At 56.2% G+C, this 26,031-nt stretch overlaps 1 protein-coding gene across 1 annotated transcript; it reads left to right on the top strand.

Moving 5' to 3' along the window:
- Positions 1 to 399: 399 nt before the first annotated feature.
- Pth1r (parathyroid hormone 1 receptor) lies at positions 400 to 24,558 on the top strand. Its single transcript, XM_037207968.1, is given in 17 exon segments — positions 400 to 555; positions 2,835 to 2,891; positions 5,287 to 5,406; positions 15,705 to 15,807; positions 17,585 to 17,719; positions 19,376 to 19,486; positions 19,597 to 19,688; positions 19,690 to 19,716; positions 19,868 to 19,962; positions 20,185 to 20,380; positions 20,670 to 20,823; positions 22,110 to 22,170; positions 22,379 to 22,445; positions 22,707 to 22,801; positions 23,400 to 23,541; positions 23,619 to 23,660; positions 24,071 to 24,558. Coding segments are annotated over 15 exon segments (1,779 nt in total). The 5' UTR covers positions 400 to 555; positions 2,835 to 2,891; positions 5,287 to 5,331; the 3' UTR covers positions 24,455 to 24,558.
- The last annotated feature ends 1,473 nt before the right edge of the window (positions 24,559 to 26,031 follow it).

The following is a 26,031-nucleotide window of genomic DNA, read 5'->3' as shown; positions in this document are numbered from 1 at the left end:
GTATCAGCTTTTCTCTCTGGAATGTGAGTATAAACCAGCCCATACCCCATTCTTTTAAGGCTCCTAAACCTTGGATAAAATCACTTATAGATGCTCTGTTCATACCATGTGGCAGCCTGGGTTTCCGAGAGGTAGAAAGGGCCAGAAGGATTAGACAGAAACAGGGATAAATAAAAGGGGAATTAGTCATCGTGAGGCTTGGAAGGGCAAGGAAGGACAACTGAGGCACAGGCTCACCGGAGGTTGAGCTGGCTCGGCGCCTGGAAGGCAGATCCATGAGGGTTGCAGGGAGGGCCTAGCCCAGGCTATCAGAACACTGGCAGGCTTGGGGTCTGGGACAAAGTCCTGAGCCAGTGCAGGGCTTGGTAAAAAATCATTAATTTTTCTTTGCAAGCCAGAGCTCTGACCCGGGCCTTTTCCTGTCTTCAACAGCAGCGTCCCCTTGCTCAGGCCTGAGCTGCAGTATCTTCTCTGGAGTTTCCCATGGCCTCCCCATGGCCAACCTGAGTCTGCTCCTCAACCTGAGGCCACATTTGAAAGACCTGTGGATTCCAGGTAAGTGGGACTTGGGGAGTAGGGAGGCGTTAACTGAAGCTGGGAGAAAGAAACAAGGTTAAGTTGCCTCTGCTGTAAGCCTGTGCTGTGCCCTGGGGGCAGACAAGGACCTGGTGTCCAGGACAGCAAGGCACCTATGACCATGACATCAGCCAGAGGAAGTCCATCCCCCCCAGAAGCCTTTGGAGTGTGTCCTGATGGAGACAAAGCCTCCTGGCCTCCTGGACCCCCATCCTCCCTCCCTCCCTCCCTCCCTCTCTCCCTCCCTCTCCCTCCACCTTCCTGGAGGTGAGAAGCCAGACCCTGCTGCATGAGCAGGGGGGTTACCCAACCAGCTGCTATGGAAGTCTTCAGTGACTCAGCTGGGTAGGGGAGTGTTTATGAGCAGCCGAAATGGCTGTAAAAGTGGCACCTTGCTTCACTTATGGCCTGGCCACCCCATCCTATACTGGCCCCTTGGCTCAAAAAGTTTCCAGAGGGACCGGGTAACGAGAGAAATGTCTGGGGTCTGAAACCTGGGAGGAATCCTGGTCTGAGGTCAGGGTTCAGCCACGGGTTGTAAATCAGACTGGGATAAAGGCTTAACCTGGGGTCAGGTTCATTGTGGGGGCAGAACAGTCTGGGAGCAGAGCTAATCTTAGCATGCAAGTGACTTTGGGGCTAAGTTGGGGATGAAGTATGAGGATGAAGGGTGGTGTTTCAGAACCAGATGTGGGCTCCTGATTCCACAGAGCTTCCAGGCACGTGACAAGGGGTTTTCTGAGAGAGTAAGGCCAGACTACAGAGCTGGAAGAGCTGTAAGTCTGACAATCCGAGTGGTCCCAGGTTCTGTGTACCTTGGCTAGAGCCCTACTCAGACTGGTAGCAGCAGAGGCCTATCCGTCCGCGGCTGCCACACCAGCAGAGGTGGAGCCAGAGTCCAGACACTGCTCTGGACCTGAGCTAGGGTGACCATCTTATCTCCCCCTGCTAAGTCCCAGCTGGGGATCAAAGAGAAAAACACAGACCCACTCCCTACCCCAGCCTTGCTTTTCCCAACTCCATTGAAAACTGATGTGAAACAAAGCAGAAACTGACGGGACAGCCCAGGGCATGCCAGCCAAAGGGCAGGGCGGGCGCTACCCAACCCTGGTGTGCTACTAGTTAATATGCGATCCCTCGCCCCATTCCGAAGGTGGCAGTTTAACCAGGGGCCTGAGGGTGAGTTGGGTGATCATAGTGTGGAATGTCTAGTCAGGGAACTCTGGGGTGAGGTGCTTGACAGAGCTAGGGAAATGCCCTGAGGGGACCCAGAGACCATCACAGCACCCTAGCGATTGCCACAGCCCACCCTGGTCCACCCAAGGGCAAAGCTTAGCTTTCTTTTGTTGTTTCATTTTCTCGAGACTGGGTCTCACTATGTAGCTCTGGCCTGTAACTTGCTATATAGATCAGGCTAGCCTCGAACTCACAGAGACCTGCTTGATTCTGCTTCCCAAGTGCTGGAATTAAAGGTGTGCACCACCATGCCCAGCCCAAAGTACAAGTCAAGAGGTTTCTATTGTTAGAACTAGGAACTCTGCTCGGTCAACTCCTAGATGGCTCTCATTCTTGATTCCAGTACGTTCTTTTCTCATCACCAAGGGAAAAGACAGCCGTCACCGTCACATGAAACTTGGGTCATTAGAAACACGTAACACAGAGACCTTCAAAGCATAGCACTGTGTTCTTCCATTCTCAGAGAACACGCATAGCATACAAGAGAGACCTGAACTCCCACCCAGCACTACTGAGGATGTGGGGACAGGAGTAGGGATGAGTGTCCTCCATACCAAACTGAAGAGTGAGATCCTGACTTGGAAACAGAAAAACCACACAGAGGTGTGAGCGTGAGCAGGCCAGAAGTCCAGCAGACTGTACCTATCGGGAACAGTCACTTTGAAGCAGGCCAGAAGTCCAGCAGACTGTACCTATCGGGAACAGTCACTTTGAAGGAAATAGCAGGCTTTGAACACCAGGACAAGAAACTCAAGAGCAGTGGGCACAGAAGAGGGGCATGGCAGAAGAATGTTTGAGGAAGGCAGTGTGGATGTGAGAATGGGAACTCACATCCACACTGCCTTCCTGTGAGTTCCCGTTCCTGTGAGGTGGGGGGGGGGGCTCCTTGAGATGGAGAAAAGGCTTTTTGTCGGGGAAAGCTGAGCTCATTTGCATAGAATGCTTGTGGAGAGCCCCCCTGAGCTCACGGGTGTGCAAAGTTTGTCCCTTTGAGTAAGCTGGTCATCTCCCCAATTTTGCAGATGTCAAAACTGAGACCAAGACCCCCGGAGAGTCCTAGTGATTCGGACCCAGAATTGGTAAGTAAGTAAGCAAGGGTGTCAGTTAACTGGGTGGTATTTTTCAGGGCACCACATTTCTTTCAGCAGGCCTTTCCTTACTCCTCTGTTCCAAGCACTCCCAAACTTCTCTGCTGCGTGATGCTCCCTACCTGGTACTCAAGGAGGTGGTAGGCTTGGAAGTCCAATGTCTAGGACCCAGGGGTTCAGCATGGAGTACATAAACTCCACCTCCCCTTACTAGCCTCAACCTCCACACACACACACCACTCCTCTCTTTCCCCACGTCGAGGGTCCCAAAACAGCCACCAGCATTTGGGAGCCGGCGTGATGGAGGGAGGTGATGTATAAGAGTGGATGTCCTAGCTGAGCCCCAAGTCTTGTAGCCTCGAATCGCCCGAACTGGTCTAGGTGGGAGAGCTGGAAATGCCTGGTAAGCAGCCGATAGGTCGGTCGAGACATCTTAAGATACCCAGACTAGAAAGGGACCCCTCTAAGCTCCAGACCTAGGCAGGAGGAGCACTCTGCGGTTCTGGGATCGCTACACCCCAGGACCAGGGATGGGACAGAGGATGGAGGACCTGGCAAGGGCGGGGCGGGACTCGAGGGCGTTGGCTGCATAGCCTGACTCTGGCTGGAGGTGGAGCAGCTTCCCCAGGGTCCCTACCCAGCCAGAACAGGAACCCCACGGTGCACGGACAGTGGCCCTAGGCGTGCGAAGTACTAGGCGGCCTCCGCAGTGGCTCCGCTCCTGGAGCCCGCCTGCTCATCGCTAGGCTGGACGATCTGGGGTGATGGGTGGTCTGTGCTTTTCCAAAGGAGAGAGAGAATAAAGCAAAAGCGGGGACAGCGTCCCAGCCCCGGTTCTCAGGTCCCGATGTCAGAGCTCCCTAGACTCTGTGCCCCCAACACTCATCCTTCTGCCGAAAGACCCCGGGCCGGGTCTCTGGAGAGATGTCCCGGGGTGGGGGGCGGCGGGCTCGGCTCTGCCCTCCACACACCCGCCCGGGAGGCGGTGGAGGGGGCAGGGGCGGAGGAGGTCCGGGGAGGGCGCGGGGGAGGGAAGAGGCTCCGGGTTGCGGGGGGAGGGGAGCGGCAGACGCCGAGGCGAGGGACGCGCGAGGCGGGCGGCGGCTCGGAGCAGCGGCCAGGCGGGGGGCTCAGGAGGCCAGGCAGGCCAGGGGGGATCCCGAGAGCTCCATGAAGTCCCCCCGGGGCCGCGGACGGGGCGCTGGCTTGGGGAGGCTGTCGGGGGGGCCCCGACATTCATGGCAAGGCGGGGGCCGCGGCGGCGTGCTCGGAGTAAGTCGGGGCTTGGGGGGTAGGGTCCGGCGCGCGGGGCGCGGGAGGCCGGAGTGGGGCAGGAGCGACTCGGGGCCCGGCCAAGGCGGGCCCGGCTGCTCGGTCTCGGTGTCAGTCTGTGGCGCCTCCTCGGAGCCCGGTGGAGTCGCCAGCCCGCTGCCGCCGCTCAGTTCGGTGGCTTTTTTGGAAACTTGCAAATGTTTTCGTAGAGGAGGGGAGGGGGGAGCGAGGGAGTGACCGAAACCGAGCTTGGGGCCGCTGGAATAGCAGAGGCCAAGGCCGGGGAACGAGGGCGGGGGCAGTGTTCGGAGAGGGGGGGGGGACGACGCTAGCTAGAGACCGACTGACAAGCGGACGGGCTGCCCCAGAGCCGGGGCCGCAGAAGCGCTCGTGCCGCTGGGGCGCACGCGGCGCGGGTTCGGAGGATGGCAAATGGGGTGCAGGAGGTGTCTGCCAAGGGCACGGGGGTCCAGCCTGGGCTGGGGAGCCCGGCCGCAGTGCCTCCGGAGAGCCCGGAGCTGGCGGCAGGAACACCGAAGGGCTCAGTGTCGTTGCAAAAGTCGGGATGGCATCCCGTAGTCGCACGCCCCGCGCAACTCAAAACGCGCCCCCTGCCCCGCCCCGACTCCCCTGTTGCCCACTGCCGCGGAGCTAAAAATAACAGCCTGGTCGCCCCCCGCAGACCGCGACCCCGACCCCTCCCCCGCCCCTCCCCCACTGGGCGTGGAGTGAAGCCACGGCTCCCAGTTCCCCCCAAAGAGGGGGGAAAAAGACAGAGAGAAAGAAAGAAAGAAAAGGCGGCGCGGGAGGGGAGCGGGGGGCGGGCCGGGGGCGGGGGGCCCAGCCATATGGATGTGATTTCTCCGCTCCGAGGCAGACAGGCCGCTCAGCAGCGCTCGGCGCCCGCCCGCCGCCCGCCCGGCCTCAGGCTGCCTCCCTCCCTCCGCCCTCCCTCTCTCCATTGCGCCGGTTGGTTCTCTCGCTCGCCCTCGGCGTATGGGCCCCGCACCGGGCTCCGGGGCCTCGGGCCGCCCGGACGCCGGGGTCCCCTAGGACGGGGTGTGGGCGGGGCGGCCCGGCCTGACACAGCTCTGCACCCTCCAACCATCACCAGGGCCGGCGGCGGCTGCCCCGAGGGACGCGGCCCTAGGCGGTGGCGATGGGGGCCGCCCGGATCGCACCCGGCCTGGCGCTCCTGCTCTGCTGCCCAGTGCTCAGCTCCGCATATGCGCTGGTAAGTCTCTCTCCGTCTACATTCAAACACAAGAATCCTGGAGTTGCTCTGGGGTCCCTGGGCGAGTGTAAGGCGCAAAGATTTGGGTTCTCCTAATAGTCTGAACTTTGGGATGGTGCCCCCCCCCCTCCGCCGCTGTGAACCAGGAATCCTGGTGCCTGCTCTCGTTGGGGTGTCTTAATTACCGTAGGTTTCAGCTGCCTGAAGTTTCCCCACTTCTGAAGACTTGGCTTGGGGTCCTGGGTCTGGAAAGCTGTGGTTGGAGTTTCCCTACACCATGCTTCTGTGAGCACACGGCTCTGGTCGTATGTATCTCTTTCGATGGTGACAGTGTGATCCAGCGGGCTCTGGGTGTGGAGTCCCATAGACTGCGTTGGGGGCCTTTGCTTTCGCAAGTTTTGTTTGCACTCGATGCTCAAAGCTGTGTGCAAGAAGTCTGAAAATCCCATAGACTGAGGATAGGGTGTAGAGCCCCCTCCAGCGCTCAGGATCCCACAGATACACAGAGGTATGCACTAATGGGACAGCTTTGTCCGAAGTGGAAGTCGTTTGCCTGGGGAGGTGGGTGTGGTGTGGTATGGAGGTCCCCTGAAAGACAGACCTCACAGTACACCTTGCAGAAGATATGTGCTGTGTGTGGGGTAGTCTGGCGAGTGAGCTGATCTTTGGGGGTACTGTGCATGGTCTGAGAATGGAGACCAGGAGATAGAATAGTAAAGAGGGCCAGAGAGAGAGAGAGGGACAAAGGGTTGGGGTGAGAGCTCTGAGCCCGGCAGGGACAGACTCGGGACAGCAAAGACAAATGGAGAGCTGGAGACACTAAGGGGAATCATGATCCCATCTTGGGCTAGGGTCTGGGTGCCATTTCCCAGAGAGGGGAGATTTTCCATCCTCTCATATCCCACAGCGGTCCTATCTGAATTGTCCAACCCGTTCTGGAATCAGCATCTGTGCCTGACTTTAAGGTCTTGTTGCCTCCGTACCCCATCCCCGACCCAGGTCTAGAGAGACAAGGCAAGCAGCTTCCTCCACAGGACAGAGCCTCCGATCCGAGGACAGGGGAGGTCTGGGACTCCTCCAGTTCAGCCTTCAGCTTGTGTGACCTTGGATTGTCCTTCCCCACGCCTCAGTTGCCCATCTGTGAAAAGAGAGCATGAGAAACTTTGCCGAACAACCTTGCAGTTCGCTGTTCTCCTTCTGTGGTCCCCCACATTCTATTTACCAGGCCCATACCCCCCCCCATTCTAGCTCAATGACTGCCCCAGAAAGGAACTTGTACACAGGGAGACAAGTTCGGTGGCCTGAGCTGGCTGTTCCAGAGACTTTTCCTCAGTGACTTCTGTGTGTGTGCGCACACATGTGCATGGGGTAGACCGGCTGATGGGTAAGGTATCCTGAGTGTGTGGCTGTGTGTCCATCAGCACAGGGCTTTGTGGGCGTCTGGGTCGGGCCATGGGATTGTGTGTATTCAGGTCCACATGTACCTGAAGCTTCCGAGGGATGCACAGTTGTAGACACGTGTGTACACGTGTGCGTGCATCCTGTGAGTGTGTGTGCACACAGGTCTATTGTTTGCTTATTTGTATTTAACAAATGCTTCTGTGTTTTCTGCTTGCCAGTCCATTGTTCTAAGCACTTTACGCAGATCAGCTAGTTTAATCTTCCCAACAACCCTCTGTGGAAGGTGTTTTCCCTATTTTTTATTAACTCATCCAGATCCACTATGACCATTGTGTGTCTGATGTTAATGGGGTCTAAGCCCTGTACCTCACTGTGTGTGGTGGAGGGGAGCCCCTAGGACTCCAGAAAGCTCTGTGTGGAAGTTGAGGTATATGCAGAGAATTTTCCTGGTTGAGGAGGGCCCTATGCTGAAGACAGAAGGACAGATGCCAGTAGGGCTCTGCGGGGACCTTGCTGGTCATGTGAGTGCTGTGGACCATCTCCTGCTTCGGGTCTAGTCTGAGGGGCAGGGTCGGCCAACCCGCCCCCCCACCACCGTGTGGGATCCCTGGGCTCAGCTGGAGTCAGCAAACAACTGGCAGCCTGCCCATTCTCTTTCCTAAGCCCATTTCTATCTCCATAGCATACACATCTGCTGTGTCCAGATGTGTATGTACAGGTACGGACAAAGCCCGTCTGTCTCAGCTGTCACCAAACCTATAGACTACCTACCTAGCCAGATCCAAGGCCGTGCTCACTTCTCCCATGATCTTGTTTGGGGTACCAACGAGCATCCCACTGGGAGAACACTGACCGCAGCTGGACTCAGCTGGCCCATCTGTGTCACAAAGAAGAGTAGCCCAGAGACGAGCGTTGAAGGAGTGAAGTTTGGACAGGGGATAGGCCCACAGCTTCTGAGCAGGCAAAAGGATGGTCTTGTCCTTTGAGATTCTTTACCCTACAGCACCCTAGAGAACCCTCAGCTCACATGAAAGCAGCGAGGCAGGTCTGAGTGTGGGATATGGCCCTTGGGTAGGGCTCCACAGAGAACGTGTGGTCTCTTAGGCTGGCTGTGCAGGCAACCTTTTCCAACCAGCCCAGGGGGGCAGCTCAGAAGGTACTTAATTTTTTTTAACATTTAGTGTGTGTGTGTGTGTGTGTGTGTGTGTGTGTGTGTGTGTGTGTGTATGAGTGCTTGCGGGAGTCAGTTCTCACCTCCCTCCATGTAGGTTCCAAGTATTGAACTTAGGTTTCAGGCTCAGACGGAGAGCACTTTACCTGCTAAGTCATCCTGCCAGACCAAGGTGCTTGCTTTTCAAAGTAAGAACATTTATCGAGCAGTAGCTTTCCATGGAGTCTGAGCGAGAACCTGCCGTATATATTTTCTCACCCTGGCCATTGTTCTAGCCACTTTATGGGGAAATGACCTTGAGGCTCATGTAGGAAGGCTGGCAGAAGAGGATCTGAACCATCTGAACCCAGGACTCAGACCCAGGATTCTTTCCTCTAAGTGAGGTGAGGGTCAACTCTGGGCAAGAGGTCCCTCTGTGTCACGTTGGGGTTTCTTCTTTAAAAAAATGAAATCTCTGTTATCTTACCTTTTTAATTGTTTATTTCATGACTAATACATGAACACGTTATTTATAATTGTTTTTGCGTTATTTTAATCTCTATATATGTGCACGTGTGTGCATGTGGGTAGGTCTGAAGGCTGAGGACAGCCCGGGTGTTGTCCTCGCCTTCCACCTTATTTGAGACAAGGTCTGTCTGGCGTGCTGCTGTGCGCACCAGGCCAGCTGGTTCTCAGGCCTGAGGAGTCTGGTTCGTCTCTATGTGGGTTTGGGAATCCAAACTCCAGTCTTCATTTGTGAGCAGCAAGTGCCTTCCCCACGAGCCATCTCCGCAGCCCACGAGTTCGAATGACACGGAGAGAACAGAAGTTTTCTTTGGGCACTGTCCAGTCCCAGCCCCCTTTCTAGAGAAAGACATTTTGATAGTCTGGGGAGGGTCCTCTGTCTCCGTCTCTCTCCCTGTGCTTCAGATGGCACCTCTTTGTATACATAGCAAGTAGAGGAATGTCGCTTGTTTTCCGTTTGTTTTAAAAGAAGTCCAGCAAGCTTTCTCCATAGGGCTCTGTGACATGTGCGTCATTGTACCCAAAGGTGTATCTTCCTGTCTGTTATAAGTCTTTTAAAATACGTATTTTATATTTTTTGTGTTGGTGTGTGGGTTTTTGTGTATCTATGCAGTGCCTGAGGAGACCGGAAGAGCCTGTCAGATCCCTTGAAGCTGGGGTTACAGGCTGTTTTAAGCTGCCTGCGGTGGGTGCTGGGGGCAGAACTTGGGTCCCCTGCCAGAACAGTATGTGCCCTTACCCACAGGGCCATTTCTCCAGCCTCCAAAACCGGTTTTTAAAAATTATTTTATTGTATGCTTACTGTTTTGGCTGTGTGCATGTCTGTACGTTGTATGCATGCCATGCCTGTGGAGGCCAGAAGAGGACGTCAGATCCCCTGGAACTGGAGTTACAGGCAGTTGTGAGCCACCGTATGCTGTAGGGAATCCAACCTGGGTCCTCTGGAAGAACAGCCAGTGCTTTTAAACACTGAGCCATCTCTCCAAGTACTTTTTAATCCTGCATACTATTCCAAAGTCTGAACTTCGTTAAACATTCCTGAGGAATGCACATTCAGATCCTTTCTCCACAATCCGTGTATGTGTGTCTGTGTGTGTGTGCATGCATGTGTGTGCACATGAGTGTGTACATGTGAGAGAAGTTCCAGATGGTAGCAAAGAAGCTCCTTGAAATGCCCTCTTGGTTCTCCATGTGACCATTTCCCGGTAGGATATTTCTAGAATTTGTCTTTGCTGGGTCTGAGAACATGCACATTTTTCATTTTAATAGGCATGGCCAAATTGCCCTCTAAAAAGCTGTGCTGGTTTATACTCACCAGGACTGACCACAGGGCCCCCTCCCTGCTCGGCTCTGTTTCACAGGATGCAGTGAGGGGCCCTTTTGTCTCATCTTAGTATTTTCATAGGTGAAAAAACGGTGTCTCCTGTCATCCTAATTTACCCTCTGCCAATGACTTTCAGATTTTATACTTGTTTATTATCCAACTGCCCAGAGAGCTCGCTCGGAGCTATTACCCATCTTCTCTGTGAGTTATTTATCTTGCTTGTATTGATTTGTCGAAGCTTTTTATATCACCTGCCCTTAAACACATCCTCTTCCCCCGCCCCCCAACTCCCAGAACTGCCTGAGGACAGAGCAGTGGAAGAGGGGGCTCAGGCCCTCCCGGGAACTTGGGTTTTCTTCGGAATGTTTTAATGAGGCGTCAAGCAGCCTCCCCCAGATTCCTGCTGTGGGCCTTCTGGGGACACTCCCTGGTCCAGCTACCACATCAGGAAGGCAGCTATTTCAGAGAGCCCCGGGAAAAATAAAAGGTATGGTGGGGTTTTCACAGAACCTTGAAATTGTCTTTAAACTGACTAGGAGACAGTGCAAAGTTTGCTCAGGTTCACAGACACCAGAGACCTCTCAAGTCCCCTAGAACCCCAGCTTGGGGCCAATCTTGTGCCTGAGCTGAGAGCTAGTGAGATCCCATCCCGCTGACCCGGCTAGGGTTAGGTTATGCCATCCCATCCTTCTGGGCCTTGGTCCTCCTGCCTAGCTCAGGTAGAGGCTGCCTGTGAAGATCCACCCTGTCCTAGCAGCCAGCTCTGCCATCCCAGGCTCCATCCCACCGCCTGCCCCAAAGGCAGCCACGCTGGCTGGCTGGCTGGGATGAGAGGCGTCACAGTGCCTCCCCCCAGCCCCTCCCAGCCCCAAACACAGGCAGCCTGTTCAGGAAGGCCTGGCAAGGGGGAGGAAAAGTCAGCACTTGTCAGTGGTGGCGGGGCAGGATGAGGAGCCCGTCCCAGCCTGCCGTGGCCAGCCAGATGGACAGAGGGCAGCAAGGGACAAAAGAACAGTCCCCAGCCAGACGGCATGGGAAATGGCGAGAGGTGCCAGTATGGGTCCTAGTAGTAGAACCTGGAGAAGGGGTGCAGGAAGGCCACGAGGTCACGAGGGGATCTCCTGAGAGCCAAGTTTTTCACTTTGCTGGAGTCGTTCACATCCTCACTTGACACCAAGGCCCAGTTAGAGGGGCCAGCTGCATCCCAACATCTGTGGCCCCTCTCACTTCTATGACTACTTCTACCACTGAACCAGTCCCCTTTGTGGATGCTTGCTTGATGCAGCAAAGCTTACATGCAATCCAGAGTGCTGGAGAGATGGGGTCATGGCTGGTACCACAGCATCCGTGTAGCTGTGTATGTCCTTTGCTCCGAGACTACTGCTTTGGTAGAAAGTGCACCTTAGCTCTGCTCCTGGCCCTCTCCTTCCAGCTACTCTCCAGGCCTCAGTCTCCCTTTTTGTAACGTGGGTATGTAGTAGAAGGTGAGGTGGCCATGAGTGCCAGCAGACACAGAGGGTCTCGTGGGACAGGAACCTCCAGGGGCAAACACCACATATGTCTGCCTTCACCAGTGGCAGGCAAAGAAGCAAAGCACACTGTCCCTTAGGGGACCAGGCTGACACTGGCAAGGGGGTTGCTGATGGGACCCAAGAGGGCATCCTGCTAAGAAAATATTAGGCCATAGATGTCCCTTGCACAGAAGGAGAAGTGTCAACTGAAAAAGAGACCCCTTCCTTTCCTTCAGGTCTGTCTGGAGGGGTAGAATTTTGACATGTCTGAAGTCACAGATGCCGACGTGTAGAATGTGGCAGGGAGGGGAGGAAGCTAGGAGGCGTGGCCTCATTTGGTGATGGTATGGACCACCGTCTCTGCCATCATCACCGTCACCAGCCTTGGTCTGCACCCTGCTACCTCCCACTTCACCATCCGGATTAGGGGCTCCCTGGGAGCTAAGCTAAATCAGAACATCTTAGCCAGGCACAGCAGTGTCTACCTGCAGCCTAGTATGCAGAACTGGAAGATCTCAGATCACGAGATCGAGACCCCACCTGAGCTTGGGGAGGACAAAATACACCAGGTCCCTTGACATCACATCCTCTACAATGGGGTCAGCAACATCTGGGGTTGTAAGTAGCATGCCCCTGTCTGTCTGTGTCTTGTCTGGAGCCTCCCTCACGAGCCTGCCTCAGTGTCTGCAGGCTGCCCTCCCAGCCCAAGGCTAGAGTTGTATGCCACCCCTGCAAGTTCACACACTCTAAACATGCTTGTGTGTGCATGAGAAGGCTGTATGCTGCGCTGCCGGAGAGGGGACTATGACAGGCGGGTCAGAGAGACTGTCAGCCCTAATCCATAAAGTGCAAGACCGTATGCGGGACACCTGTGCCAGGGCTGGTGACCCTCTCACTGGTGAGTATGGACTAAGTGGCATCTAGCCATGACCCAACCCCTAGTTCCTCCGTCTTGTTCCTGAGACCCAAGATACAGATTCTGGATCTAAAAAGATGCTGCTCTGAGTTCTTAGTACTCTGGAGCTGTGCCAAGAAGACGGCACTCTTAGAGGGGAAGCAGACGACTGGGCTGGGGCGGGGGGGAAGGGAGCCACAGACAGTGTTGATGTCTGGGCTAGTCAGAGTTGACGGCAGCTCCTCTCTCATCCCTCCTCGACCAGGACAGAGGTCTGATAATCTTGCCTACGTCCAACCTAAACTTGGGGGGTCTGTCAGTGACCTTGAATGATGATGCGGGTTCAGGGAGCTATCGAGGCACACCTCACCCAGCACTGACCCCATTCCTGGCCCTCAGTTCTCTCTAGGATCCCCCAGCCCACCAGCCCCTTGCTGTGGACCCCTGTAGACAAAGGGGTTGGGGGGGGATGGGGGTGGTGAATTAGTCCCATTGCTCACAGTAGCTATAACGGCAACCAGCTTTCCTCAGGCTGCCCTGCATTGAAATCCACAGTAGCCTTACTATTACTCTGATTGTACAGGAGATCTAAAGCACTGGGCTTAAGCAACTTTACCAGAGACACTAGTCAGTGGTAAAGGTGGGGTTAAGTCTCCAGTGTTAGCGGGGAATCCCAGAGGTGTGGCTGAAAGACAGTAAGGGCATCTGGGCATTCCACGTGAGGAGCTGTGCTCTGAGGCCGGGACACTCTGGCTGCCTCTTCCCCTTGGAGAAGTACTTTCCTCACTCTGAGCGGCAGTACTTCCCGTGTGGCAGCTCCGTTCTGACTGGGGTGACAGAGAAGTAGGTCCTAACGCCCGGGGGGGGGGGGGGACAGAGACAGGGCCATAGTCCTGGGGGGTGGATGAAGGTTTATGGAGGAGGATGCTAGAAGCATATGGCCTTCCCTGTCCAGATAAGACTGTAAAACGGGGAGCTGACAAAAGGTGGAAGGTTAAACAGACACCCCTACCCCCACCTGAGGCCCCTGAGTGGGCACGGTGGTCAGTCTCCGTTGTCAGCTGGACAGTTCTCACCCCATGACCGCTTCCCTCTAATCTAGGCCATTAGCTTATACTCCCTGGTCACACCAGTGGCTAGCCAGCCATTAGGAAGCTAATGCATCAGCTAGTCTTTAGAGACCAATGGGAGGTCCAGTCAGTCACTCAAGAGCACGCCACTAACTGGGAGAAAACTACGGTGTATCTTGGGAGGGGAGGAGATGGGCAGAAGGAAGGGGTCATAGACAAATGAATATGGGAGGGAGAAATGACAGGAAGGCGTTACAGATGGTGGTTACGGGCAGGTGGTAATGTTGGTTGATGGTGCTGATGTTGCCTGTGTGATTCTGGTCCTGATGGTGATGAGGTAGGCAGATGGTGGTAGTAGCCATTCTGGAGGTGGTGTGGTGGTGCTTTAGTGATGGTGGTGGTAGTGGTGTTGGCTCGAATATGCCATTGATGATGATGGTAATGGTGGCTGTGTTAATGGTAACTGTTTATGGTGGGAATGGTACTGGCAGCAGTGGTGGTGGTTATGTTGGTGCTAATGGAAGGGTGGTAATTGATGGCGATATTAACCGCAATGATTGAATGAATGGTAGTGAGTAGACACTGTAATAGGAGTGCGGTGGGTAAGAAACGGACCTGTTAGTAGCCAGACCCCCAGTGTCAGGTAAGGAGAACTTTAGGGTGGCTTTGGAGGTCCCTGGATCTTAGCAAGCCAGTTGGTCCTAGCTGGTCCTTACTACTTTGCACCAACCAGCTCTGCCATAGGTGTGGTTAAGACAGTGAGCGGCCTGGGGTCAGCAGCACACTGGAATCCACTTCAGCCTTCCTGGGACTCCTAGGCGTTAAGACTAGCTGCGTCCCAAGAGTCCATTTCAGACCCAGGCTCAGCAGACACAGGCATGCATGTTGAGAAGTTCCACAACACTCCCGGAAGCCCACACGTAGTCCTTTGTCCACAAGCATGTACACGTGCATGTTCACAAACACATCAGACTTCGGGGCCCAAATAGACATGTTAGGCGGTTCCTATGTGAGGACTTACAGAAATGGGGCACACAGAAGTTTACACACTGGCCAGACAGCGGGTGCGCGGACAGTCACACGCACGCGCAGAGATGCTCGCGCGCCTCCGCTAAGTAAAACCAGCAAGACTCAGCTCCGCGGAGCCAATTGGAGACTCCTTGGCCTGGAAGCCCGAGCTGCTGCCGCCAAGAGACGCGGTCAATTAACTTCTCTCTGCAGCCGGACTCCCTGACCCGGGCCGTCCGCCCCCTCCCGCCCGCCCCAGCCTGACCCGCCTCCTTCCTTCCAGGCCTCCAAATTCTCTGCCCCTCGTAGCTCCACCCTTACTAAAGAGACCCGCCTACACGGCCGGGCACGGGCTTGCGGCTCTGCCTGTTCTGGGAGATCAGGCTTCTTCTCTGGTTTAAGGGGGAGGCAGCCTTTCTAGGTGAGTCTCAGGGCGGAGAGGTCTGACAGCCCTGGGCTGTCCCAGAGCATCACAGCCTATCCTGGGGTGTGAGCCCTTAGAGGTCGTACTCAGGGTCGGGATAGGGACCGCTCTCAGGCAGGATGCTGGCTCCAGCTTCCAAGTCAGGGGAGACTCAGATCCTCTCCAGTAGCCACCAGCTCAGCAAGAGACTCTTCCCTACCCTTTACGCTGTTCCCTTTTCCCTGGTTAAAACGATGTTACTGGGTCCCAGTGGGTGTATAGAGTGGAAAGAGAATGGGAACATTCCTGCGGAGAGGTCAGCAGGAGCAAAGGCCTGTGCCTGGTCACACAGCTCGGCAGCATCTGCTGGGGTGGAGGAACTTCCCGTGGGATGAACGTCCCTAGTGCTGCATGTGGGCATCTGGCGAGTCCCCTAGCTAGTCTCCCAGCGGTTCTTCCATTCTCCCTCTTAGAGACCCCAAGAAGGGAGGGTGAGACCCCTGCCCTTTACTGGGAAAAGCACTGACTGGGTGCTGGGCCAGGATGGAAAATGGTGACTGCCATGGTCCCCAGAGGCCCTGAGACTTGAAGGAATTCAGGCTGGGTTTGTTCCTTCAGAGTTCAGCACTCCAGATCCAACCCCAGGTCCCCAGCAGGCAGCCAGGATCCTGTGAGGCTCCATCCTGGGACATTCCATCCGTTCCCATGTGCCCCGGGGGAATGGACTTAGAGAGCCTGGCAATGGATGCTGGGTTACTGCTGGACATAGGGACAGCCACCATCCCTTTCTCCGTCCCCCAAGGGACAGGTCCCAGCCGTGGTGTTGCCATGGCTCCAGAACTTTAAAAGGGGAGCTCTGTAAGGCAGGTGCCCCCCCCCGTGGGGCAGGCCTCCCCCAGCCTCTCTGAAGGGAGCGCCTTCGGAGGGGGAAATCCCCGGGAGGCTGGTTGACTTTGGGACCAGCTGCCTCACCTGGAAATGCTGCCTACAGTATGACCTTTGGCTCGGCAGGTGGACGCCGACGATGTCTTTACCAAAGAGGAACAGATTTTCCTTTTGCACCGTGCCCAGGCCCAGTGTGACAAGCTGCTCAAGGAAGTCCTGCGCAAGGCAGGTGAGAGTGGGGGATGGGGTGGCTGGGGGTGCGTGGGATACGGGTGGGGATCCAGGAGGCAGAGACGGTGGGGGAGGGTGGTGTTAACTCAGGGTGGGCTTAATAAAGGGAGACCAGCCAGAGTAAAGGCCTAAAATGAAATCAGCACGTCCCATACCCCTCTCCTCCCTCTCTCCCCGTGTGTGTGTGTGTGTGTGTGTGTGTGTGTGTGTGTGTGTGTGAGAGAGAGAGAGAGAGAGAGAGAGAGAGAGAGAGAGAGAGAGGAGAGAGAATAGCCTTTGGACAGACTGGCCGAAAGGTAAGTGGGTGTCTCGTTTGCAGACAGAGATGGGAAGGCCCAGGGGATTTAGGGGGAGGCAAGCCAGGAGCTTTGCTGAGGGTGCAGGGCCTTAACAGGGGGGCTGAGCCAACTTCCCTAAAGAAAAGATAGCCTAGAAAGATGGGGAGGTCTCTGAGAGAGACCATCTGGATGCAGAGCTCTAGGGTAGAAATGGGGGTAGGTAGGATAGAGAGACAGGGATGGGTGTGTGTGACTCGGCCTATAGCCTGGAGAGATGTTTGACCTGCTGGGGGGGGGTCCCCACAGCATCTCTAGGGGACCATTACCATGGGGAAGGGAAGCATCACCCATCCAGTCACAGTTCTGACTCCTTACCTCAGGTGCCTCCTCTGCGCCCCCTTCCTTGAGTCCATTTCCTGGAAGCAGCATTGGCATTCAGCCAGGCTTCTGAAGTCCAGCTGGTCTCCTCACAGAGGAGGCCAGACGTTGATTCACCGCCCTCCAGAGCAGCTTTCTCCCTGGTGCTGGCCCTTGGGTTACGGGGAGAGAGCAGTAGTGAGTCCCCAACATACAAGCAAACGGTGACAGTGTGAAGCACGCGGACCTTGTTCAGACTCATCAGGACTCACCCTGCATGCAGAGCCCCGCCTACCCGGGCCCCACCTGTGTGTGGCTCCCAGCCGCATCAAGGGTAGGGGCAGATGAGCCCCCGCGTTTGATCCTAAACCTGGCTGTCTTCCTAGTTGTGGAGTCTGTGGTGTGTGCACATCTCTGACTCCTCGTCCACCATGGAACCCCTCCCCGAGGGTGGAGGCAGGGGAATGCTGATGGCCATTCTCAGCCCAGTCCAGGTTGCCTGGATTCAGCTCCCCACGGAGCCTGATGTGTGGGGGGGGGGTACCCTGGCTTGGACTATAGCTGAAGTCACACAAGTCAGACAGTGAGGACTTCCCAGCTAAGGAGGCAGAAAGGTCAGGCTCCAGCTCAGGTGGTGTCTTCGGGGGCACTTGTAGAAGCTGCAGAGCCAGACTCGAGTGTCGGAGGGCAGAGGACAGGGTGGGTGCACTCGTCCATCCGTCCGCTCCTGACACAGTGCAGTCTTGACTCGTTCTTGGTCCCTCCTTCGCCAGCCTCCTCACCTGCATCACACCCTAGCCTAGCCGCCTGACTCTCCTCTCCACCCCATCTCTCCCAGTGTTTGCCATGCGCCCTCTGGTGGGCCGTTCACTCCTTCGTGGTCCTGGCTCCATATGGCATTTATGCCCATTTGAACCTCTGCTGGCCCACTTTATTTCCTGACTGTCTCTCTGTCTGGCAAACACTTTGAAGTTTCTGAGTCACGCACTCATCCTTCATCTCTGGCCACCCAACAACCTGAGTACCGGCATCCTTGGTACAGTCAGCCGCTCATCGTAAAAAGGGGGAGCCGGGCCGGGGAACAACCCAGGGCTGTTTTTACAGCACAGCTGATGGATAGAACTGCCCTGATTTCTCCAGCCAACATAATGGATTCAGACAAGGGGTGGACACCAGCATCCACGTCGGGGAAGCCCAGGAAAGAGAAGGCTTCGGGAAAGTTCTACCCTGAATCTAAAGAGAACAAGGAGGTGCCCACTGGCAGCAGGCGCCGAGGTATGTCTGTCCCCCCATCCTCTACCCCTCCCCAGGAGCCTTTTGACAGGCTCAGATCCGCCTGTCCCCCGTTCTGTCCTGGTCATGTGGGTTCCTATGGGAAGTCAGAGACCACAGCTCCCTTCCCAGGAAAACGGGCCAGGAGACAGCCAAAGGGGGAGCACGAGATTGGGGAGGCAGGTCAGCTGGGTGACTTCAAGACACAAAAAATGTGCACAGTAGACTCACCCAGCACTCCCCAGAAGAGGATCCAGAGCTCCAGGAAACCCATGACCCACCGAGATAGAGAGAACAGTCCTGAGAGACTGAGTCGGGGAGAGATGTAGAGAGACACAGGGAACAAGATGCTCAAACCAAAAGTCTGGTACTTGGTATATCAACAGAGGCACAACAGAAAGACACATCGTGGGAAGAGGGTAGGGCAGCCTCAGAGGGGTGGAGACAGACAGTGGGACAAGGAGAGAAGAGGAGAGAGGGAGGAACAGGGTTGCCTCAGGGAGGTGAGGAGAGACAAACAGAGCCCAAGCTGTGGCCACAAGGCCAGTTAGAGCCAGCAGGGTGGGCAGCAGATTCCAGATGGGCCACATCTGGGAGCCTGTGGTCACCCTGTGGCTCCCCAGGGACCAGAGGGAATTGTGGGCCTGGCGGGGTGGGGCTGGGAATATGGCGCCCAGGACAGAGAGCCTTTCACCGAGCTGGGCGGGTCCAGCCATCAAGGCTGCCTTCCAGGGAGGTTAGAGAGTCCTGTGGTCAGAGTCTTGCAGGGGGAGAGAAGAGGGCTGTAAGCTGGGATGGAATGTGGGTGATCTAGAGGCCGGGGACCCTCTGAGGTCATTCAGCATGGCTGCCAGGACTCCAGAGTGGGCCGTATCACTGTCCTTTGAAACCCCGTTACCACTGGATTTGGAGGGTTGTACACCTCTTGAGAGGTGGTTGGTCATGGTCTTCTGTGCAGTCCTGGATGGTAGACGTCTAGGCTGATATGGTCAACTTCCCAATGAGGAAATGGAAACTCAGAGTGGACACCTGTGTGAGCCTAGTGATTTCGGAGTCCAGCTGGCACTGAGAACCAGACTTCCTTCTCCTGTGGTCTCTAGGGAAGGGTCACATAGGGAGCCTCCAAGCTGGGGGAAAAAGTCTGAGAAAATGCTCTTCTTCAAGCTGGTTGTAGTGGTGCGTGCTTTTAATCCCAGAACTGGCAGGTGGATCCTTCTGAGTTCAAGGCCAGCCTGGTCTAGCTACATAGTGAAACAATGTCTTTTTTTTTTTTTTTAATCCCCTCAGAGACACTTAGAAGGTGGGACCAAGAGCAGAGAGAGAAAAGACCCAGCTGAGGCCTTGAGGCCAAGGCCTGTGGCATGTAACCTCAACATGTTATCCACCTCTCTTGTCCCTTTCCAGACCATCTGGAAAATGGGATTCACGTCAGTGCTTCATCAAAGGGGCTGCAGTAAGTTCCCTGAAGCCAGTGGGTTTAGGGAACAAGAGGAAATAAGAGCTCAATACATTCTTTCCAGAATGTTCTAAACCTGAAGCTTCCAGTCACAGGGCATATTGACAGGGAGTCAAACCACAAGTGCGTTCTTGTCCCTGTCCCTTAGCCATGGCTCTGACTCTCCTTCTGTATCCCCTACCCTGCTTTCTCTTTGGGCACAGGACGCCCCTGCCTGCCAGAGTGGGACAACATCGTTTGCTGGCCACTGGGGGCACCAGGTGAAGTGGTGGCCGTGCCCTGTCCAGACTACATTTATGACTTCAATCACAAAGGTGAGGCTAGCCAAATGGGTTGGGAACCAGGGGGATACCATCGAGTGGAGTGCAGGGCCTCAGTGGCTCCAGACGCCTTTGCCTGCCCTGACCGCCCCACGACCCTACAGGCCATGCCTACAGACGCTGTGACCGCAATGGCAGCTGGGAGGTGGTTCCCGGGCACAACCGGACATGGGCCAACTACAGCGAGTGCCTCAAGTTTCATGACGAATGAGACTCGGGAACGGGTGCGAACCCTTAACACCACCCCCAACCCATTAGCGAACCTCTCCCCAGCCGACACTCCTAGCCTTTGCTTCTCCAGCAACCTTAATTTGTCCTCCAATTTGCTCTTAGTGCCCACCCTGAGCCCCAGTTCTCTGTCTCTCACCTGCGCAGGAGGTATTTGACCGCCTAGGCATGATCTACACCGTGGGATACTCCATGTCCCTTGCCTCCCTTACCGTGGCTGTGCTCATCCTAGCCTATTTTAGGTGGGCGGGGCAAGGGGCGGGGCGGGGGCGGGGCAAAGACGGCGAGGGGTGGGGCTGGAGGGGTCCAGGGTGCGAGCCTCCCTTCTCCCCCTTCACTGGCTCCATCCCCACTGCGTGATGTCCCCACCTACGGCGCACAGCCCAGCTCCCTGCCCACCGCTGCTCCCCCGTCTCCCCACACCCCCGGTGCCCTCACCCACGGTAATGTCGCACGCCCCGCAGGCGGCTGCACTGCACGCGCAACTACATCCACATGCACATGTTCCTGTCGTTCATGCTGCGCGCCGCGAGCATCTTCGTGAAGGACGCGGTGCTCTACTCTGGCTTCACGCTGGATGAGGCCGAGCGCCTCACAGAGGAAGAGTTGCACATCATCGCGCAGGTGCCGCCGCCGCCCGCCGCCGCCGCCGTCGGCTACGTGAGTGCCCCGGGCCCCGACGGGCTCCCGCCTGCCATTTGTACCAGCTGTCTCTCGCGATCTCCCACAGCTTCAGGCCTTCCACAGCTCAGCTCAGCTCCCAGCCTTACTGCTAACGGCTCCTAGTGCCCCCCTTCCCTCCACACTGGAGTGCCCCAACCACCCCCCTTCACAGGTCCTAACCCGGAAACCCAGAGTAAGCGCGCCCTCCTCACCTAACTCAGACCAGACCTTGCCTGTAAGATGCAGGCTCGCTCTACCTCTTGGCTGACTCCAGTTGGTCTCCTAGGCTGGCTGCCGCGTGGCTGTGACCTTCTTCCTTTACTTCCTGGCCACCAACTACTACTGGATTCTGGTGGAGGGGCTGTACTTGCACAGCCTCATCTTCATGGCCTTTTTCTCAGAGAAGAAGTACTTGTGGGGCTTCACCATCTTTGGCTGGGGTACGGAGACCGGTGTGGCGGGTAGGGTGCAGGCGAACCTGGAGTAAGGCACTCTCAGAGTGCATGTCCTGTCCCTCTTATTTTGTAGCAGGCAGGAGGCCTGCCCGTCCTGCTGTGACTTGGTCCCTGTTCTAGGTTTCGGGACTCAAGTTGGCTTTGGGCAGGGTTCACCCAGAACTGTTGGCGGGACCGGGCCTTTCAGCTCACTTTAGGGTGATAATTACTGGGTTTGAGATGAGGTTAAACTTGGGATCAGAATGGGATTTTCAGTCACTAGTTAGCCTGGGGTTGGGGATGTCATCTAGACCCTCCTTCTACCCAGAGCCCTGTGGAGGGGCTCACATCTGTTACCAGGAGGTGAGGTCCCCGCTGTCTAGAGCTACAGGCCCAGCAGCTCAGTAGCTTCTGCAACCTCTCTGCATTGGATTCCTGGGATGCTGCGATCCTACCAGCCCTCCTCAGGCTCGGGATCTAGTTACTGATAATTGTCCATTATTGCTGGCAGCTCCTGAGCTTGGCTGGGCCCTGGGGAAAGCTGCCAGACTGTGGAGGGGTGGGCCAGTGGCTAGAGCCTCCTGGGCTCAGCACCCAGAAAGCCCTCAGGTCAGTCTCCACCGCCTCCTTGGCCCTTGGCACATGCCCTGCCCCTGACCTCACCATGGCAAGCCCCAGAGCTGGGCAGGTCTGGGCCTGATTCCAGGAACTAACACAAGCTCCTGGGCTAGAAGGTGTCTGGGTGGGCTGGAAACGTGTGGATTAGGGAGCACACAGAACCTTGTGATCTGGGAATGTCACACCCTTACCACAAACCCAGGTGACACCCTTTCCCTCCAAGGATCCGTGAGGCTAGGAATAAAGCTGGGAGGGGAACCAGGCTCCCTTCTCAGACTAGCATGTGTCGGGCCCGTGGGGTTCCCTATGGCCTCTGCCCAGCCCCTGATGACAAACTCCATTTTATCTGCCTTATGAGGCCTAGGCCCTTTCATGCCAGGCTTGGAGAGGGAGTTTTAGAACAGAAAAATGCTGGTCACTGGCTCTCTCCCCATGGAAGTTCCAAGCCCAGGGCAGAATGGACTGGGATGAGGTGTTGATACCACATTATTTGGGCATGTGCCCAGCAGGCATGCATAGGGACTCACAAGAAGCACGGAACCTAAATGGGTCTGGCACCTCAGGTGGCATTAAATAGCCATGTGCCTTGGGTGAGGGGGGGGGCAGTGAGCTGAGGAAAGTCATTGGGTTTGGGGCAAAATGCACAACCCCCACACTGTTCCCTGTACACACAGGTCTTCCAGCCGTCTTCGTGGCTGTGTGGGTCGGCGTCAGAGCAACCCTGGCCAACACAGGGTAGGTCCAGCAGCGGAGGGCTACAGGGTGGGCAGGGACCTTGACACAGGCCTGGAGTGCCTCGGGCCTGGACCCGTGCGACACTGGTCCTGTTCTTTGACAGCTCAGGCCAGAGCAGGCCAACTCTGGGGCCCATGCTGGCTGGCTGAGAAGGAAGGGACCAATGGCTAATGCTTCATCCCCCTCTCCCCACCCCACTCTGCTCCAGGTGCTGGGACCTGAGCTCCGGGCACAAGAAGTGGATCATTCAGGTGCCCATCCTGGCATCTGTTGTGGTGAGCAGGAGTTGGGGGCAGTGTGGGCAAGAGCCCCAGGGACTAGCCCTAAACAAGAACGTCTGCAGTGGCCCTGGACCCCAGGACCAGAAACCAAAGACCTGAAGACCAGATGACCCCTACTCCAGTCTAGATGGGGAAACTGAGGGCCCTGGGAACCATCTAAAGATGCAGTGACAGAGTAGAGCCTGTGGCATGGGTTCAAGAGCCCTTGTGCCATGCTACTAGGGTACAGTCTTCAACGCAGCCTCCTTCCAACAGCTCAACTTCATCCTCTTCATCAACATCATCCGGGTGCTTGCCACTAAGCTTCGGGAGACCAATGCGGGCCGGTGTGATACGAGGCAGCAGTACCGGTGAGTTCCGGCTCTTTGGAGTCGGGGTGGGGTTCAGGTCAATGGTTGCCAGAACCGTGTACCCAAGAGAGGACAAAAGTCCTCTGGCTGAGCTTGTGAGAGGAGCCTCTGGCTCTGCGGCCCCACCCCCGACCCCTGCCAGCACAGCAGTGCTGGGTGGTGCCCTGCCACTTGGTATCAAGCTTTGCCCCAGAGCTCGGGCCTGCTAGTGTGGTACACACCAACCACCCTCCAACAGCTGGATTCAGGAATCAGAGGGACAGGTGGGCAGCAGTTGGCTCTAATAACACATCCACTCGGGAGAAACCCAAAGGTTGGGCCATGGGAGAATGAGTGCAGGCCAGCAGGTGCAAAGGGCCCAAGGACAGAGCAGCTGCACCTGTGGTCTCCTCGAAGACACCTCTCAGGTCCAAAAAGCCCAACACTTTGCCCCCGGCAGAAGCCATCCTGGCCGAACTTGGTTGCCAAGTGACGACCATAGCCAGAGCCTATGGTCTTTCCATCACTTCTGGAGCCTGGGCCTGACTGGGATGGGGGGAATGAGGTGCTGTATTGTGGGGCAAAGAACATGGCCTAACCTGCATGCCCTACCGGCCAGGAAGCTGCTCAGGTCCACGCTGGTGCTGGTACCACTCTTCGGTGTCCACTACACTGTCTTCATGGCCCTGCCGTACACCGAGGTCTCAGGGACGCTCTGGCAGATCCAGATGCACTACGAGATGCTCTTCAACTCCTTCCAGGTGCGTGGCCTGCCCCGGGTCCTGGGGAGCGGGGTGGGCACGGGTGTGGTCCTGACCGCAGGCGCCTCTCTTTACAGGGGTTTTTTGTCGCCATCATCTACTGTTTCTGCAATGGTGAGGTAAGCAGTGGGCACAGGGGCCGGGGAGGGGGAGTGGGGGAGGGGCTCCTCAAGTCTTGTCCCTCCATTCTCTCCCTGGCCCCTGTTCTTTCTCTGCTCCTCAAGAACCCTCCTGACCACACTCTGAAGGCAAAGATGATTTAGGCTCAGCATAGACTGGGGTGTGTGGGCTCCTCCATGTGCGGCATAGCAGAGTGTCTCCCTGGTCCTTAGTCTGAGAGCTCAGCCATCTTGGGACCATTAGAGCTTTTGGATTGTGGCTGCATCAGTTGCCCGCTGTCCAACACCGTGTTCTGAGGATCGGTGTGATTTGATTGACCTTGGTGTTCCCAGTAGTCTCCTGCCACTTACTGCAGGGATGGTGTCAGGCAGAACACATGGCCCGACTGCCACCCATCTGTGTCCCCAAGGTACAAGCGGAAATCAGGAAGTCTTGGAGCCGCTGGACACTGGCACTGGACTTCAAGCGCAAAGCACGCAGTGGGAGCAGCAGCTACAGCTACGGGCCGATGGTGTCGCACACCAGCGTGACCAACGTAGGCCCTCGTGCAGGGCTCGGCCTTCCCCTCAGCCCCCGCCTGCTGCCTGCCACCACCACCAATGGCCACTCCCAGCTGCCTGGTCATGCCAAGCCAGGGGCTCCAGCCATTGAGAATGAAACCGTACCAATTACCATGGCGGTTCCCAAGGACGATGGATTCCTTAACGGCTCCTGCTCAGGCCTGGATGAGGAGGCCTCTGGGTCTGCACGGCCACCTCCGTTGTTGCAGGAAGAGTGGGAAACAGTCATGTGACTGGGTAGCAGGGACTGGGCTGCTGACATGGACAGATGGACAGATGGACCAAGAGGCCAATTATTGTTGTCCCTTCAGGACTGGACCAGAAAGAAAAACAAAAGAAAAGAAAAAAAAAAAAAAAGGAAAAGGGAGCTGTGTGTGGCTTCCTGTGTTTCATTCAAGGAAGGTGGGGTCTAGGAGCCATGAGAGAGTTTGGGGGGTGCTCACCCCAAGGTTGGGAGAAGGACCCTGAGCCTCATTCCCTAAGAAGGATCCGGGAGTTGGGGATTTAGCACTGTCCAACGGAAGGATGACTCTGCTTTCAGGGCCCAAAGAAGGGCTTAAGAGTGGCCCAGTTGGCAGAGCGCTCGCCTGGCATGCACGAAGCCCTGGGTTCTACCCCCAGCACCTGAGAGACGAGGCACACGCCTGTAATCCCAGTTCTCAGGAGGTGGAACCAGGAGGACCAGAAATTCAAGGGTATCCTTGACTGTACAGATCGAGTTGGGAGGCAGCCTGGGGTACATGAGATCCTTTCTTTAAAAAACAAAAAAATAACCATTGCCCAGAAAGGCTCAAGTCTGCAGGGATCCCAGCAGCCAGGTGGACCTATGTGGGAAGAGCTGGCTTCCCACTGTTGTCAGGAACACACGTGGAGTCGGGCTTCTCTAGAACAGCTACTAGTCCCACGTCACTGCCCAGCCAAGGCCCACCCCCAAGTCTGAGGCCCGCCACCAGGTGAGCCTTTGCCATCTGGTAGCCTCTCAAGGACTCCTCTATGCATGACTGCAGCTCCCCAAATGGAAGGGATATGCCTCCAGCTCCAGGCAGAGGTTGCAGGAAGAGTATCCTGGCCAGTGAGTGGAAGTTGGGCTCTTTCCTGCCTGGCTCTAGAAGCTAGGCGTTCAGGCCCTCAGGGTTAGCTGGGGTGCAGGTCTGCAAGGCTAGACCTCTACATTCATTAAGTACACCATGTTTTCTCAGTATCCCCACCTGGCACCTCCCTGCTTCCGTCCTCATCCTCCGGGACCTAGTCCTGTCTTGAACTATTTCTGAGTCCTCAAAAGGCCTGCCACTGAGGCGGCATGCGATACAGGGTTGCCTGGCTCACTGTTCCTCCCAGCTTTTATACCAGCTGTGTTCCTATCAGATCCTCCCTCTCCCAGCTCAAACCCTTGCTTTCCTCTAGGCCCTATCCCCACCACCTGCCCCAGGCCTGGCCATCTAATTCAGGCATTTGGGTGGTATGGGCATGTACTGAGCGCTCCTAGGCTAAGGCCCATCCGCCCTTCTTGATCACTAGCAGGACAAATGGCCATCCAAAGGCTTCAAGTGAAGCACTACGTGCTGTGAATGGTGAGCTATAGGCCAGACCCTCAAGGGCTACTGAGCCAGGCTGAGCTGGAGCCACGGGGCATTCTAGAGGAAGAGCCTAAGAGCTGAGGAAACTTTAGAGGCCCTGCTTCCATGTGAGCTGCTGCGTAAGGGTTAGAGGAGGCAAGAGAGCAGGCTGGAAGACAGTGATAGGCCATGAAAGACCCTGGATGAGGCAGTGGCTGGGGAAGGAGTCCTCAGCAGGACAAAACCCCATTCCC

Source organism: Peromyscus leucopus, chromosome 7 (assembly GCF_004664715.2).
Source record: "Peromyscus leucopus breed LL Stock chromosome 7, UCI_PerLeu_2.1, whole genome shotgun sequence".
In the NCBI taxonomy this organism is placed as follows: Eukaryota; Metazoa; Chordata; class Mammalia; order Rodentia; family Cricetidae; genus Peromyscus; species Peromyscus leucopus.
This window is presented reverse-complemented; position numbering and strand designations above follow the sequence as displayed.